The sequence below is a fragment of the Otolemur garnettii genome, unplaced genomic scaffold (genome assembly GCF_000181295.1).
Source record: "Otolemur garnettii isolate 467f Iridium unplaced genomic scaffold, OtoGar3 scaffold00044, whole genome shotgun sequence".
In the NCBI taxonomy this organism is placed as follows: Eukaryota; Metazoa; Chordata; class Mammalia; order Primates; family Galagidae; genus Otolemur; species Otolemur garnettii.
In genome coordinates this window covers 10,128,746-10,145,873 of record NW_003852439.1, presented here as the reverse complement: position 1 = coordinate 10,145,873, position 17,128 = coordinate 10,128,746, and the positions used below count along the sequence as shown (strand labels likewise).

The window sequence follows — 17,128 nt, the reverse complement described above, 5'->3', positions numbered from 1 at the left end:
CTGGCCACATGCACCGAGGTTGGCAGGTTCAAACCTGGCTTGGGCCAGCTAAACAGTGACAACTGCAACAACAACAAAAATAGCCAGGCATTGTGGCGGGCACCTATAGTCCCAGCTACTTGGGAAGCTAAGGCAAGAGAATCACTTAAGCGCAAGAGTTTGAGGTTGCCGTGAGCTGTGACACTACAGCACTCTACCGAGGGTGACATAGTGAGACTCTGTCTCAAAAAAGAGAAACAAAACTCCAATTATTTTATTTATTTTGTTTTTTATTCTTTTGGCCGGGGCTGGGTTTGAACCCGCCACCTCCAGCATATGGGGCTGGCGCCCTACCCTTTTGAGCCACCCGCGCCTCCTCAAAACTCCAATTTTTAAAAATCTGTGGTAATTTAGGATAAAGAAGCCAAGAAAATAAATCAACTTTTAGAAGATGAGACTTTCAGAATATTTACATTGAAGAGTTTGGGATATTTGTCTCCTGTTTTCCCTTGATAATGACACAGTAAGGAAGGCTGGCCTATTTGTTTTGGACTACTGCAGGAACTGTGAGGATCACGGCATGTTTGAGTTTGGTGGGTAGATAATGCAATCTCACCTGGGGGCAGATGTAGGGCCGTATCTGAAGGCACCTGCCTGCCCAGCAGCTTTGCCCCTGAGGTTCTAATAAGCCCCAATGTCTTTTCCCTCTTTGACACAATTGACGGCAGGTTGCCAAAACCACACCCTGATGCAGCAATAGCTGTATGATGTTCGTTTATGCGTCATTTCTTTTTTGATCAACAGCTTGACATAGAAGAACTTGTATAGCTGCTGCTGGACAGGCTTGTGCAGGACAGGCTAGTTGTGAACTGATGGCGATACTCTATGTCTGATGTCTTATTAATGCTCTTCTTTTTGCATGTTTGTCTTTTCAGGAAAACCAGTTCTGTGTCCTCGGAGGACTATAGTCCAGGAGTCGTTTGGGAGCCCCAGACGAAACCTAGCTCTGAGCTTCTATGGTGCCCGGCTATGCAGCACTCAGGCTGCCACGGACAGGGAGGAGCCTGTGCACTCAATCATAAGCAGCACTGAGGCCGTGCAGGGTAGTGTTCAGCCAGGTTTTGGTCTGGGATGTCTTTCTTGGTTCATTGCTGGCTTGTAAGGGGAAGTTTTTTTGAAGTGGAGATGATGATTGATAGAGCCGCCTGCTCACTTCAGAATTTGGAAGGTCTTGGTGGCAGGGAGCAGTGTCCTAAATCACGTATCCTCTCTTCTGCCCTGGCAGGGACTTCCTGCTCTATCCTGGGGCGCGTTGCCCCCTCTGGTGGTCATATGTGAATTTGCCATGTGGCACCTTCTCTGGTGATTCATGCCTGGCACATCTGTTAACAATCATGGAAGCTGGACACAAACTCAGTATTGGCCCAGGTTGTGCAGGACTGAATCCTGAAGTTGTCTTTTTGGTTGCCCCAGAAGCATAGAAAAGCAGCCTTCAGAACCAGTCCCGCAGGGGTTTCGTTTCTAGCTTTTAAGTCAGATGACAAGAGCAGAATCTTTAAAGTTGAGTTAAGAGAAGAAGTGAAGTTTTCTTGTCATTTTAATTTTTTCCTTTTTTTTTTTTGCAGTTTTTGGCTGGGGTTGGGTTTGAACCTGCCACCTCCAGCATATGGGGCTGACGCCCACTCCTTGGAGCCACAGGCACCACCCCTCATTTTACTTTTTGAATAATTAATTTTGAAACTGGTTTTTAAAGACCATAATCCAGGGTCTAGTTAGAGCCAGCTCAATTCTCATGATCAAGTACTTAGGGAAATCCACCCTCACACTCCACTAGGGGTAACCCAGGGTGTGTTTGGCCTTAGCAGCATGAGGATTTGTTCACGTACACCTCTTTTTGCAGAGACAGGAGCAGCCTGAATTTTTCTATCCCGAAGACCTCCTTACCTAAAATATTTTCTTTCTGTCCCCTTCTTTTCTTTTTGTTCATTCTTATAAAAAATGTTTAAAGCACGTAAACTTATCTTTTGAATGTTACATAGCATATTCTTCCACAGAAATAGAAATTAAATTTTATCGGTTCTGTCTGTGATTCATTACTAGGTTCTATTTCTAAACATGAGTTCCAGGCTGAGACAAAGAAGCTTTTGGACATCGTTGCCCGTTCCTTATACTCAGAAAAAGAGGTATACTACCTGTTAATTACTACTGGTCCTGGCAAGGTTTAAGCAAAACTAATTTTATACCATTCTGGAGAAATGCCAGACAATATATTAGCTGTAAGAATGCATTAAACTTGGGACAGGTTGTCATCTTAAGCTATCTGTAAGAGTATTTTTTACCAAAATCTGTTTTGGGTTTTGGGGTGAGTGTATCCAGATGATTCTTTGGGCCAGATGAACTATAGGAATTAATTGAATTTTGCCAATAATTGTAGAAGTCCCCAAATACTGGCATGGGGGCTCCACTGTTATCTATTTCTGCAGAGCTGTCAGAGTACTGTGGGCCCCTGTGCTATTGTGCCCTTTACTTGGGTGAGCACTTGCAGGTCTAGTTGGGAGCATCAGTGGCTGGAGGAAGAAGGTTCCTGGGTCCTGTATGAGTAGGGAAGAGTTGCATGGAGCTTTTTGAGACAAAACTCAGAGGTGATAGGACATGGAAAAACTGGAGATCATCATTGTTTACATGCTAATTATTGTTAGGATGCAAAGAGTTTGGAAGAAGGGTAAAGTACAATCTTAGGAAGTTCAAAGGAACTTTTCAGAAAATACAGTACAACTTCCGTAGGTTGACCACCCAAAGGACTGTAACAAATTGATCAACAGATGGAGGATTCACATAAGAAACGAGGCCTTTTGTACTGATATATACATGTGGTACGTGTCTGGTTTAAGAAGATGAGGTCAACTTAAGGAGATGGTCATTGTGGAGCGGTGGTCAGCTATGGAGGGTCTGCTGTATTTCCAGGTCTTGTAATGTTAAGTGCTATATTCCTGGATCCCAACAACTTCCAGTTTCTGTTCAGGTCACCCCATTTACTCTCACCTTGTTGCGGTCACTTACTTTAAATAGAAGCTCTGTTTGAAGTCAGGGTACTTTTCAGATCCTGAGAGGACTGTTGGGGTTGGGCCCTGTGGCCTTTTTTTCTCCATGGTATGGTAGGTCTGGTGTTTGCTGGTTCCTGCCAGGTGAAATGAAGCCGTTGAATCTGTTCCCATGGAGTGGGAGAAACAGATGTCTGGTGTGTGGTGTTATCCTTGTGCAGAAGTTGAGAAAGGAATGGTGGGTCCCTGGTGGGGTTCTTATTAAGTTTGAGTTAACTTGAGGCTTGACTAAGCAGCCTGGAGGGAAAGATTAGCAGATGTCAGTTTACTAGGCAAAGCTATGTCAGGAAAAGCCATCTGCCTTTAGTGACTTTGTGACCTACCCAGAGAAATGGCCTTTGACTAAAGCAGAAGACCTTTATTTTTAGAGAACTGAATCTTCCAGGGCAATTCTTGGACTTTTAACAGTTGTTGAAAATGCAGAGTTAGGATCCTTTGTCCTCCATCCCTCTCATTTCTATTCCTATAGGTGTTTATACGCGAGCTGATCTCCAATGCTAGCGATGCTTTGGAAAAACTGCGTCATAAGCTGGTGTCTGATGGCCAAACACTGCCAGAAATGGAGATTCACTTGCAGACCAACTCTGAGAAAGGCACCATCGTGATCCAGGTACCTCCCTTTAGTGTTCAGGTGTGTTGCACACCAGGCCATGAAGGAGGCGACACCTGCCTCCTAGTTATGTCTCTAGGCTCCCACTGACATGCTGTCTTTACTGTTAGGATGACTCTTGTTTTAATTTACTGTTAAAATAGCATTCGTTCATTATAGAAAATTTGGAAAACATAGGTAAACAGAAAAGAAGAAAATTAAAATCACCCCATTATCCAAAGATAACTGCTAGTAACATTTTAGCACATGTCCCTGTGAGCTTTGATGTGTGCATTTATTAACATAGCTAAACATATTTTTAATGTACTCGTTTTGTATTTTTAAACTGTGCTTCCCCCTCAGTAATGCAGATGAGGCAGCATTTGTGGTTACTGTTCTATCCTTATGAGAATTTTAAGGTCAAAGAGTTTAGAAAGGCAAAGGGGGTTCATGAGGCAGTGACTTTGAGAGACTTTGGGTTCCTGAGACAGCTGCCTGAGGACCTGCTGTCCCAGGATCTCAGGAGTAATTACAGGGCCAGCATCTCTGCAGAGAGGTGGGACAGGCTTGGGTGGGGTCTGAGCCTCCTTTTTTGAAATGCTGGCTTGTTCCTAAGGCTATGCCAGATGAATGAGCGCATGTGTGAGTGAATAAACCAACACCTTTAAAGTTAAAGGAAGGCCCTTGTGGGGTCTCAGCTTTATGTATTCCCTCTTAGGGTAGAATTGGAATCCAGGCTGAGCTACTTTGATGTGTGCAAGGTGTTCATCACCAGGATTGGAAGGGACATGTGTTTTTCTCCTTCTCTGATTAAGCTTGCTTGTGGCAGGGAGGGGGACACAGGGGTGCATGAAGGGTCCTCTTGTACTTCTTGCCATTTACAGCCCTGGGGCCCTTGAAGTGGATGATAGATGGATGTGTTGACGGGTAGGAGCAGTGGGGACATGACTTGTGGTTCCTGAGCAGAGAGGCTTGTCTTCCTGTGCAAGTACTTTCTGGGATTATGTTATGTTATAAGAAGGATTTTTGTTTGTTTTTGTCTTCTTTTTAAAAAAAAGGGCTCAGCGTCTATAGTACAGTGGTTATGGCACCAGCCACATACACCAAGTGTGGCGCGTTTGAACCTGGCCTGGGCCAGCTAAACAATAACAATAACTACAACCAAAAATAGCTGGGCATCGTAGCAGGTGCCTGTAGTCCCAGCTACTTGGGAGGCCGAGGCAAGAGAATCGCTTAAGCCCAAGAGTTTGAGGTAGCTGTGACCTGTGACACCATAGCACTCTACTGAGGGTGACATATTGGGACTCTGTTTCAAAAAAAAGAAGGACTGTTCTAGATTTCCAGAAAATTTGAGCAGATTGTACAAAGAATTCTAATACACCATCAGCACTCAGTTTCTGCTATTTCTAACACCTGACAGCAGTACAGCCCATTTGTTACAATTAATTAACCAATATTGATATGTTATTTATTTATTTTGTTTTTTTGAGGCAGTCTTACTTTGTCTCCCTTGGTAGAGTGCTGTGGCATCATAGCTCCCAGCAATCTCAAACTCTTGGGCTCAAGTGATTCTCTTGCCTCAGCCTCCCGAGTAGCTGGGAGTACAGGTGGCCCCCCACAACACCCTTTTATTTTTAGAGACAAGGTCTCATTCTGGCTCAGGCTGTCCTCAAACTCGTGAGCTCAGGCAGTCCACCTGCCTTGGCCTCCCAGAGTGCTAGCATTACAGGCACGAGCCACTGTGCATGACCTGATATGTTATTCTTATCTACAGCTTTTTTTTCTCTTTTTTTCTTTTTATTTATTTATTTGTTTATTTTTGAGGCAGAGTCTCACTATATCGCCCTTGGTAGAGTGCTGTGGCATCATAGCTTACAGCAACCTCAAACTCTTGGGCTTAAGTGATTCTCTTGCCTCAGCCTCCCAGTAGCTGGGACTACAGGCGCCCGCCACAACACCCAGCTATTTTTTGGTTGCAGTTGTCTTTGTTGTTTAGCAGGCCCGGGCTGGGCTCGAACTCGCCAGCCTCAGTCTATGTGGCCGGTGCCCTACTCACTGAGCTACGGATGCTGAACCTTTTTTTTGTTTGTTTGAGAACGAGTCTCACCATGTCACCCTTGGTAGAGTGCCATGGCATCATAGCTCACAACAAACTCAAACTCTTGGGTTTAAGCGATTCTCTTGCCTCAGCCTCCCAAGCAGCTGGGACTATAGGTGCCTGCCACAACACCCAGTTATTTTGTTGTGGTTGTTGCAATTGTCATTGTTGGTTAGCTGACCTGGGCTGGGCTTGAACCTGCCAGCTTTGGTGCATATGGCTGGCGCCATAACCACTGTGCTACAGGTGCCAACCCACCTTTTTTTCCTTTTTTAAGACACAGTCTTACTCTGTCACCCAGGCAAGAGTGCTGTGGCATCACCATAGCTCATAGCAACCTCAAACTTTTGAGCTCAAGAGATCCTCTTGCCTCAGCCTTCCGAGTAGCTGGGATTATAGGTGCCCTCAGCAATATCCAGGTAGTTTTTCTATTTTTAATAGAGATGGCATTTTGCTTTCCCTCAGGCTTGTCTCAAACTCTTGAGCTCAAGCAATCCACTGGCCTCAGACTCCCAGAGTGCTAAGGATTACAGCTATGAGCCACGGCATCCCAGCCCATTTTGCCTGTTACAATGAAGGGATCATAGAGAATGTGTTTTCCTGTGGTCTACTTCTCTTGTTCAATGATTGCAGTTTGGATTACTATATAGTAGTCCATCATATAAATATGCCATACTTTATCTAGTCTCGACATTTGGATCATTTCTACTTCTGCAATTACAAGTTATGTTGCAATAAGCTCTTGGGTAAGTTTCTTATATTCAAGTGTAGGAATTTCTTTTGGACTCATACCTAAGAGTAGAGTTACTAGGTGGTAGAGTTTGGTCAGGTTCAAGTTTGTTGGGTGATGGGAATGCTCTCCAAGACTGTGAGGCCACACTCTCATCCTGTCCATCCTCACCTATACTTACTGTCACCAGAGTTGTCCTTTCAGCCAGAGAAGTGTGTGTGTGATGAGGGCCACTCTGTTTATGGTCTACATTCCCTGAGTCATGGGTATGGTTATAAACCTTTTTCATTTTGCTTCCTGCCTGTACTGTGGGAGCTTAGTTTACCTGCTGAGGCTGTGTCGTCAAGTATTAGAGCACATGATGACATGTGTCTGCTATAGACAAGCCTGTCTCTTGTCTGACACACAGAGCCACCAGCCCTTGCATCAGGCACTCCATTGTGTACCCTCTTGGCATTTGGAGGCCTCCTAAGTCATGGTTCACCCTGTAGCAACAGAGCCCCTCCCCACCATTTCCACTATGACTTATCCTGTGTTCTTCCTGTCTGCTTTCAAAATATAGTCATATGTTGCTGAACGATAGAGATACTTTCTTTCTGAGAATAGTGTTAGGCGATTCTGTGGTTGTGAGAACATCCCAGAGTGTCACATCCAGGTGATACGGCCTACTGTGCACCTGGGCCAGGCTCTTTGGCTATGGACCTATGTAGCATAGATTGTTCTGCTTTGTCTGCAGAGCTTCCTAAAGAAAACCAAGGAGAAGGTGTTGACAAAACAAAATCATAGTGACAGAAGAGTTGATCCTTTGCCTTCAAATGCTAACTTAGTAGGTTCTTCTCAGGATGGTTTTAATAATTTAAGAAAATTTCTGCTCTGCTACGCTTCGTTTTCTCTGGTGAGGCTGGATTGATGTGACTGTAGTTAATCTTTTTTGGTGAGCATGTGGTCTCACTTTGCACTGGGCCCTGTCCAGCCAGCGTTGTTGATGCCATTTGATGCCTCTTTACCTTACCCAGCTCCCCCAGTGCTGTTCATCTGGCACTTAGAGTGTCTCTCTCCTCAGGACACTGGCATTGGGATGACACATGAAGAGCTTGTATCCAACCTGGGGACAATTGCCAGATCAGGGTCAAAGGTAAGCACAGGTCCCCCCACCTTGCTTGTCTGTTGGTGTGCAAGGATTCCTCCTGTAAGGGTGGCCCTGTGTGCCATATTAAATAAGCATTTTGGGCAGCGCCTGTGGCTCAGTGGGTAGGGCGCCAACCCCATATACCAAGGGTGGCAGGTTCAAACCTGGCCCTGGCCAAACTCCAATAACAACAAAAAATAGCCAGGCATTGTGGTGGGTGCCTATAGTCCCAGCTATTCGGGAAGCTGAGGCAAGAGAATCGCTTAAGCCCAGGAGTTGGAAGTTGCTGTGAGCTGTGATGTGACGGCAGTCTACTGAGGGTGATAAAGTGAGACTCTGTCTCTTAAAAAAAAAAAAAAAGAATATTATCAGGTGTGTGCCATGTAGCAAGCACTATGGGAACACTTTTCACATTGCAGTCATCCTACAGTATGGAGGATGGGTGGGGTTTTAGTTCTAGGACCTCCCACAGATACCCAAATCTGAGGATGCCCTCAAGTCCCTGGTATAAAATGGGGTAGTATTTTAATATGCACATCCTCCTGTGTACTTTAAATCATCTCTAGATTACTTGTAATACCTAATACAGTGTAAATGCTATGAAATAGTTATTATACTATACAAGGTGAGACAGTTAAGTATGTAGATTCATCCTAGAAAAAGTACTACATATTTCATTGTTAAATATCACCATTGAGGTCCTCCCCTTGGGAAGCTAGGCACCGATGCCAGTGCCTAATCTACTGTTCAAAGCACTTTTTCTAGGATGAGTTTGCAAACTTAATTGTCAGACCTCTTACAATGACAGTTCTAGTGGCCATTCCACAAAAAGAGCTCCAAAATGGCTTTGAAGGGTAGACTAGGTAGCTACCCAAGGGGAGTACTTTGAAGGTGACCATAGTGATATTCAACAGAAATATGTCACACTTTTTCTAGGATGAGATTGTGAACTTAATTGTCTGCCCTTGTTTTTTTTTTTGTTTGTTTGTTTGTTTTTGTTTTTTTGAGACAGAGTCTCAAGCTATTGCCCTGGGTAGAGTGCTATGGCGTCATAGCTCATAGCAACCTCCAGCTCAGGCTCAAGCAGTCCTCTTACCTCAGTTTTTCTATTTTTGGTAGAAACCAGGTCTTGCTTTTGTTCAGGCTGGTCTCAAACTCATGGATTCAAGCAATCCACTCGCCTCAGCCTCCTAGAGTACTAGGATTACAGGTGTGAGCCACCATTCCCCGCCTGACCGTATATTTTTTTTTTGGCTGGGGCTGGGTTTGAACGCGCCACCTCCTGCTGGCGCCCTATCCCTTTGAGACACAGGTGCCGCCCCCGATCTTGTATTTTTTTAAATTGTATTTATTTTTTATTTTTCCTGAGTATTTTCAATCCCCGGTTAAATCTGCAGATGTGAAACCTGAGATTATGGAGGATCAGCTGTGTTTCATTTTATTTTCATGGGGACCTGTGAGGTAGTTGTGTTAATATTTTTATCTTATGAGTAAAGGAATTGATTCTGCCCATAGCCAGAGGTTTTCCATCTTAGTCCAGAATGTGCCATTCTGCCTTCTGATGTTTCTCTCTGCAAATTCCTTCCCCAGTGAGTCCCTGAGCTAAGTGGGCTTGGCCAGAGAGGGGCAGCAGAGATGAGTCTGCTCCTCCCTCTGTCAGCCCGTGTATGGGTTTGGTGGTTCTTTTTTTTTTTTTTTTTTTTAATTTAGAGACAGAGTCTCACTTTATCGCCTTTGGTAGAATGCCATAGCGTCATAGCTCACAACTCCTGGGCTTAGGTGATTCTCTTGCCTCAGCCTCCTAGTAGCTGGGACTACAGGCGCCTGCCAAAACACCTGGCTATTTTTTCATTGCAGTTTGGCCAGGACTGGATTTAAACCCACCACCCTCGATATATGAGGCCGGCACCCTACCCACTGAGCCACAGGTGTCGCTTGGGTTTGGTGCTTCTTACCAGTACTGCTCTGTGTAGGGACAAGCCAGCCTGTAGGTGTGTCATCCGGCTACTGCTCTGACTTTGCAGCCTATGACGGGAAGATGTGTGGATGGCCGAGGTTTCCTCCCTTGGGGTGTCTGCTAGCCCAGGGTGAAGGCCTGTGGCCCTTGGCTGCCTTGGTGCCTCTCCTTGCTAACGGTGCATTTCTCTTTGACCTTTGGTAGCCTACATGGTCCCTATGTGGCACTTGGTACCAAGTGCTCGTTAATGTTCAAATGTTGATCCAAAGTGAGTCACAGAAATTTCTACTTTTAAAAAACAACCATAACTGTGACTCCCCCCACTCATTAAGTTTTTTGTTGTATTTATACCAAGGATAGTCTGTGCTATCCCATGCAGGAGCTTCTGGCTACCTGTGGCTGTGTAATGTGAATGCACTATAATTAAATGAAGATGACTTAGCACCCATAGTTCAGTGGTTAGGGCACCAGCCACATACACCAGAGGTGGCAGTTCAAACCCAGCCTGGGCCTGCTAAATAGCAATGACACCTGCAACAAAAAAAAATAGCTGGGTATTGTGGCAGATGCCTGTAGTCCCTGCTACTTGGGAGGCTGAGGCAAGAGAATCGCTTAAGCTCAGGACTTTGAGGTTGCTGTGAGCTGTGACGCCACAGCACTCTACTGAAGGCGACATAGTGAGACTCTGTCTCAGAAAAAATGAAAAAAAAAATGAAATGAAACATAATGTTGTTCCTCAGTTGCACCAGCTTTGACTAGGTGCTCAGTGCCACCTGTGGTGAGCAGCCGCCATGTTGGAAACAGCATATACAAAATGTTTACCTCAGTGTAGACCTTCCTGTGCCATGGTGTGTGCATTTAATTCCTTATTTTTTAATTTTGTTTTTGATTTGGTGTCTTGCTTTGTCACCAGGCCAGAGTGTAGTGGTGTCATCATAGCTTACTGCAGCCTCAAACTCCTGGGCTAATGCTAGCCTCCCACCTTGGCCTTCTGAATAGCTGGGACTACAGGTGCCTGCCACAAAGCTCAGCTAATTTTTCTTTTTGTAGAGACAGGATCTTGTTCTTGCTTAGGCTGGTCTTAAACACCTGGCCTCAATTCATTCTCCCGCCTCTGCCTCCCAAATCATTGAGATTACAGGCAGGTGCCACCAGGCCTGGCCTTGACTTTTGATTTTAGGCACTTTGGTAACATTAAATGAGAATAATTAAGTGTGTGTGGCCCATACAGCAGCATGTGCTTGGTTTGCACTCTTTTCCCACAAAGCTATGATTCTGGGAGACTTTTATGTAGAGAGTGCTTCAGGAGCCCCTCTTCCCTCCCCCTAGGGTCTGAGGGTCTATAGCACCCTCAGGGTCTATAGCACCCAAGAAGCTCAGCCTTGCCTTTCTGCAGCTGCTTGTTTCCCCACCCTTGGGTGTGACCTGCAGGCCTTCACTTACCTGAGACAGGCAGAAACTGTGGGCTTTAGGAATGGAATTGAACATAAACCTGTCACCAGCGTCCTTGGGCAAGCCCTTTTGCTATGTGGGACTTGGCTATTTATGTGCAAAATGGAGGGAAATTCTAATGGTTAAATGAAATCTTGAAGTGTGCGGGAAGAGCACACACACAGAAAGTTGTGAATGTTGCCGCCTCCCTCTGACCCTCATTTGCCTCTGCAGGCCTTTTTGGAAGCACTGCAGAACCAGGCCGAGGCGAGCAGCAAGATCATCGGCCAGTTTGGAGTGGGTTTCTACTCAGCTTTCATGGTAGCTGATAGAGTGGAAGTCTATTCCTGCTCAGCAGCTCCAGGGAGCCCAGGGTACCGGTGGTTTTCAGACGGGTGAGTGAAAAGAAGCCTGCCTTACACGGAAGTGTCCTTCTCCCTGTCTCTGGGGGCATTTGTAGCTTGGAGTCCAGCACTTAGCATTGAGTTTGCATAGTTAGACTCTCCTTGGAAAACTTAAATAAGCATTTTCTGGGCTTTTTTTTTTTTTTTTTTTGAGACAGAGTCTCACTGTGTTGCCCTTGGTAGAGTGCTGTGGCATCACAGCTCATAGCAACATCAAACTCTCGGGCTTAAGTGATTCTCTTGCCTCAGCCTCCCAAGTGACTGGGACTATAGGCGCCTACCACAATGCCCAGCTATTTTTTGGTTGCAATTGTCATTGTTGTTTTAGCAGGCCTGGAACCTGCCACCGTATGTGGCTGGCCCTACTCACTGAGCTATGGGCACCAAGCTGTTTTCTGGGCTTTTGATGTGAAATCTGGTGAAATCTGACTTTCCCACTTTGTTGGGGAGCCTGTTAATTGTGGCTTCAAACATCTGTAGTGTACCTGTGGCCCCATGCGGCTGGTCACCATCACTGTGCTCTGGAATATGGGGCCCTAACCCAAAATGAGCCTGTTCCTCAGCACTGGCCTCTCTCCTGGTGGTTTCTGCTCTGTGTGTGGCCCGCTCTGGGAGCTCATTTTGGTTCCTCCTGATCCTGTGGTTTCCTGGTTGGGCCTCATGGCTGCTCCCAGCTTCGTAGGTGAGGGATCTGCCCACCGGCATTTTCTGGGAGCAAGCCAATGGTCTGGCTGAGATGTCTCCCTTGAAGTTGCCTATTTGTCTCCCATTGTGTGCTGGAGCCATGTCTTACAAGTTGATTGGGTGGGGGTTCCAAAACACTTCAGAACCCATTTGAGAAGCATGAATACCTTTGCAATTTGAAGCATTTTTAGAAAGCCTCAAAACTTCATTTCTGAATTATGATTTCCTGGGTGCATCTTACAGCACAGCCAGGAGAGGAGGCCTAGCTGGAGTGTGGCTCAGTTCTTCCCTCTGTTACAGCCAAGATTTCCACTTAATTCTATGAAAGCAGTGCTCAGAGTGCACAGAGCTAAGTGCTTACAAGGCCCCAGGGTACATCCCCTCCACTTGTGCTTCTGAAGTGGTTTCTGCTCTTCTTGGGGCATTTGGCCTCTGTCAGAAGGTCAGAAACAACACAGGTATCTGGCAGGCATTTGGAGCTGGACCAGACCCCACTAGCACCCTGAGCCTGTTTTTGGGTAACACAAGCCCAGGATGTTCTCCTGGAGGATGGGTGGCGGGCCCCTGAGGGGGTCAGGGGTACTCTGCCGCCATGAGTCGGGGTCAGCAGTCCTGATATCCATTTAGTGGTATGAGGGGCTGTGCTGAGCTCAGAAACCTTTTTGCCTATTGGTTGGGGCTCTGCTGGTGTTAAATGCAAACTGACCAGTGTGCCACACAGGATTTTGTAAGCAGCGATGTGTGGAACTGGCTTTTCCTTCCCTTATATGTCTTAGCTCTGGAGTATTTGAAATTGCTGAAGCTTCAGGAGTTAGAACTGGAACAAAAATAATCATCTACCTCAAACCTGACTGCAGAGAGTTTGCCAGCGAGGCCCGGGTTCGAGGTGAGTGGGACCTGCATCTTGTGTGGGGTGGGCTCCTACTGTTGTGTTCTGTTAGATTCTGCCTAGATGGTGCACAGATGGAGCTGTGAGGGCCTGAGCCACCCTGTGACCCAGAAGAAGGGTGGGCCTACGTTGGCCACTAGGTCTGTGAAGGACAGACCTGCTGGTTCTGAGCTGTGTGAGTTGTAGAACTTGGAGACAGGCGTAGCTGGCAGGCACAGGTTTGTTCTCTTTTTCCCTCCCTTTGTGTGGCTTAGGCTTTAATGAAGTTGGTGGTTTAGGCATAGTCCTATTGCTTAGCCTGTTGTTTTTCTTTTTTTTCTGTTGTTTTTCTTTTTTTTGAGACAGAGCCTCAAGCTGTCCCCCTGGGTAGAGTGCCATGGCATCACAGCTCACAGCAACCTCCAACTCCTGGGCTCAAGCGAGTCTCCTGCCTCTGCCTCCCAAGTAGCTGGGACCACAGGTGCCCGCCACAACGCCCGGCTATTTTTTGGTTTCAGCCGCCATTGTTGTTTGGTGGGCCGGGCTGAATTTGAACCCGCCACCTTAGGTGTATGTGGCTGGTGCCTTAGCCGCTTGAGCCACAGGCGCTGAGCCGGCCTGTTGTTTTTCTTTTCTCGAGCACTTCTCAGCGTCCACTTGCTAGCCCATAAAGCTGTACTTCCACAGCCAACCTTCATGGTCTGATGGCAGACTGGGCCTCATTCTCACCCTAGGTTCTGTTGCTGCTCAGCATATGACCACGCAGGAGGACGTTGTGCCCTGGCTTTTGCACCTATGAAATGGGCATAGCAGGGAAGAGCCCTTCCAGCAGCTGTGCTCAAGCAGAGAGCTTTGGGGAGTCAGTGTTGTTTCTCCTTTGTCTCTTCCAGATGTGGTAACGAAGTACAGTAACTTTGTCAGCTTTCCTCTGTACCTGAATGGAAGACGGATCAACACCTTACAGGTGAGACCTGAGAGGGCTCAGTTAGCCATGGAGACAAGTCCATGCATTTCAGGGGTGAGACTTGGCGATGTTGTCCAGAATTGCAGGCCAGTTGTTCTGTGTGGGAAGATGAGAACTGTAGTGCAGGCAGGATCCTCAGCCCCGCCACACCCCAGTCCACCAGTCTGCGAAGCTCAGTGGTATTCGATATAGTCACAGTCATGAAGCCACCATCCCAGCCTAAAATATTGTAGAATATTTTCATCGGCTCAGAAAGCAGCTGTGTGCACTGCCAGTCACATCCCTGTAGTCTCACCAAGCCTTGGGCAGCCACCTTGGCTTCCTATGTGATTTGCCTGTTCGGGCTGTCTCACACGGATGGAGTCACACCACACATGGTCTTTGTGGCTGTCTTTTCTCACATCGTTCAGCCACATCGTAGTGTGTTGGTACCCATTCCTTGTTGAGGCTGAGTAATGTGCCGTATGTGGATAGCCTATGTTCTGTTTGTCACTGCAGCCATTGGTGACTTGCTTTCATTCTAATGGGTTCCTCCTGACGCAGTGTCCGGGCATGAGGGATGGTGTTTGCTCCAGAATCCTTCATGTGTTTGTCCACTGTAGCACTATAGGGCTGGGGTTCTGCACCCAAGACCACTTCATGCCCATCCAGCCCAGTCCAGGGGAATGGACTTCACTAGCTCAGCAATACACAGTTGTTAGGAAGACATGTTTTAAACCCAATGGCCTTGTCCATTTCTGTTTCTAGGCCCTCTGGACGCTGGATCCCAAGGATATCAGTGAGTGGCAGCATGAGGAATTCTACCGCTACATTGCCCAGGCTTATGACAAGCCCCGCTATACCCTGCACTATAGGACAGATGCACCACTCAACATCCGGAGTATCTTCTATGTGCCAGACACGGTGAGGCATTGACCCTGACCCTGGCTTGGCCACAGAGTGACTCTACTGTTCCTGGAGCAGAGATCCCCATAGCCACAGTAGTCTGGCAGCAACAGCACTTTTCCCAAATGGCAACAGCTTTGCAGATATTTCACATGATTAGCTTTGCAGTGTTAGAGCAAAAGAAAAACAGATGCCTCTGCATAGGTGAAACAGGTTCTTGTTTACAGAGGTCATGCAAGTTGAGGGGATTTTTTTGTCTGCTGTCTTTCAGCACAGGCCCGAGTACTAGCTGGGGGAGGAGTCCCCTGGGCAGCTCACACCCAATCAGGCAGCTCATGTGCTCCTTGATACACTCTGTGCATAGGACCTGTGTCAGCCTCTGCACTGGTGCTGGCTGCAGGCTTCCCTGAGTCCCTAGCTCTCGTGATTCCTGTCAGCACATAAAAGCTCAGACAAATGCTGCAGTAAAGAGACCAAATCAGGGCATAGAACTCAGCCTTCCCAGCCTGGAACCCTCTCAACATCCCACATTTGTTAACATCATTTTGGAGTGAGCTGAGTGAGGCTGTTACCACCCCAAACATGTGGTCATAGACAAGAGCACAGCATCGGGGCCCCTGAGTCATAACCCATGTTTAACAAAAGCTGTGTGATGGTGGGAGATGCGTTTGTGAAGCACTGAGGTAGTGCAGGTGTGAGTGCACACTTTGTGGAAGGGCAAGAGGGTAACCACTTCTGGCTGTGGGGTGACACAGTCTCTATTGTACTTTCCAACTCTGCTGCCGTGGCAAGAAAACTCCACAGACAAGCAACTTGAGAGAGCGTGGCTGTGTCCTCTAAGCTTTCTAGACACTAAAATTTTGTAACTTTCTCATATTATCATGAAATAATTCCTTTTTATGTTTTTTCTTCACTTGAAAATGTAAAAGCCGGCTTGGCACCTGTAGCTCAGCGACTAGGGCACCAGCCACGTACACTGGAGCTGTCAGGTTTGAACCCAGCCTGGGCCTGCTAAACAACAATGACAACTACAACAAAAAAATAGCCAGGCATTGTGGCAGGTACCTGTAGTCCCAGCTACCTGGGAAGCTGAGGCAAGAGAATTGCTTAAGCCCAAGAGCTTGAGGTTGCTATGAGCTGTGACGCTATGGCACTCTACCCAGGGCGACATAGTGAGACTCAGTCCCCCCCCCCGCAAAAAAAAAAAGTGAAAGCCATTCTCAGGCTATATGGATACAGGCTGCGAGCTATTTGCTGACACTGACCCATAGTGAGGTTTAGTTCTCTTCCAGAGGACATGCCAGTCTTCATTCTCTGTGTCCTCCACAAGGAGTACACAACTGGGGACTGGGGAGGGTGGCAGCTGCCCAAAGAAGGCTCCCCCACCTCTGAGGTGCCTTGGCATTGGGGTGTCCTCCCTGGGCATAGAGCAATGTGGCTAGTGTGGGCACGGCAGGGCTAACCCTCCTATGGATTCATTGTATTCCCCTTCCCAGCCCAGGACCAGCTCGGGAGGGGGTGGCTCTCTGAGATCCTGCTTCCAGGTTCTGCCTCCTGGCAGCTGCAGTGGGTTTTGCCATTGCTGCTTGACGCTGTCCTTTCCTCATCCCTAGAAACCATCCATGTTTGATGTGAGCCGGGAACTGGGCTCCAGTGTCGCACTGTACAGCCGCAAAGTCCTCATCCAGACCAAGGCCGCCGACATCCTGCCCAAGTGGCTACGCTTCCTCCGAGGTATGGTGGCCCAGAACCCATGCTCATGTGGGTGGAGCCCTGGGTCTGGGTGACCTCCCGTGTACCCAGTGCTGGTGACTACCTTTGCTCTGTACGTGCCGATCTTGCTCTCAGAGCTCATCTTTAGTGACTGTGGTCAGGGTGAGTGGCCACAGAGCCGGCCCCACTACAGCAGGTTACCGGGCAGCTTGTGGGGAGCAGCTTGGGCCTCCTGGAAAGCATCTGACCTTTACTCTAGTTTGATTTGGGAGAAACAGAGGGGTGTTAATTTGAGGTCTTTCAGTATTTAGAAATATTACCTGAGTTTGAGATTTGTTCAAGAGTAGTGTTGAGTGAGATTATAGTTTAATAAAGAATTCAGGCCAGATGTCGTGGCTCATGCTTGTAATCTTAACACTTTATGAGGCCAAGGCGGGAGAACCATTCGAGCCCAGGAGTTCAAGACCCTGTTTCTACTAAAAATAGAACATTTAGTCTGATACAGTCCCAGCTACTGGCAAGGCAGCAGGATCACTTGAACCCAGGAGTTTGAAGTTGGCTATGAGCTAAGCTGATGTTATGGCACTCTAGCCTTG

General features: G+C 47.1%; 1 protein-coding gene across 1 annotated transcript in view; it reads left to right on the top strand.

Annotated features, from left to right (window-relative positions):
- The window catches only part of TRAP1 (TNF receptor associated protein 1), a gene marked incomplete at its 5' end in the record, with an annotated part of 57,148 nt that overhangs the window by 23,905 nt on the left and 16,115 nt on the right, over nt 1-17,128 (top strand). Inside the window, 9 exons of the mRNA XM_012805785.2 lie at nt 915-1,082; nt 2,080-2,162; nt 3,550-3,690; nt 7,561-7,632; nt 11,249-11,409; nt 12,879-12,988; nt 13,861-13,934; nt 14,682-14,837; nt 16,433-16,553. Coding sequence (XP_012661239.2) covers nt 915-1,082; nt 2,080-2,162; nt 3,550-3,690; nt 7,561-7,632; nt 11,249-11,409; nt 12,879-12,988; nt 13,861-13,934; nt 14,682-14,837; nt 16,433-16,553 — 1,086 coding nt within the window. The remainder of the gene's footprint in view (nt 1-914; nt 1,083-2,079; nt 2,163-3,549; nt 3,691-7,560; nt 7,633-11,248; nt 11,410-12,878; nt 12,989-13,860; nt 13,935-14,681; nt 14,838-16,432; nt 16,554-17,128) is intronic.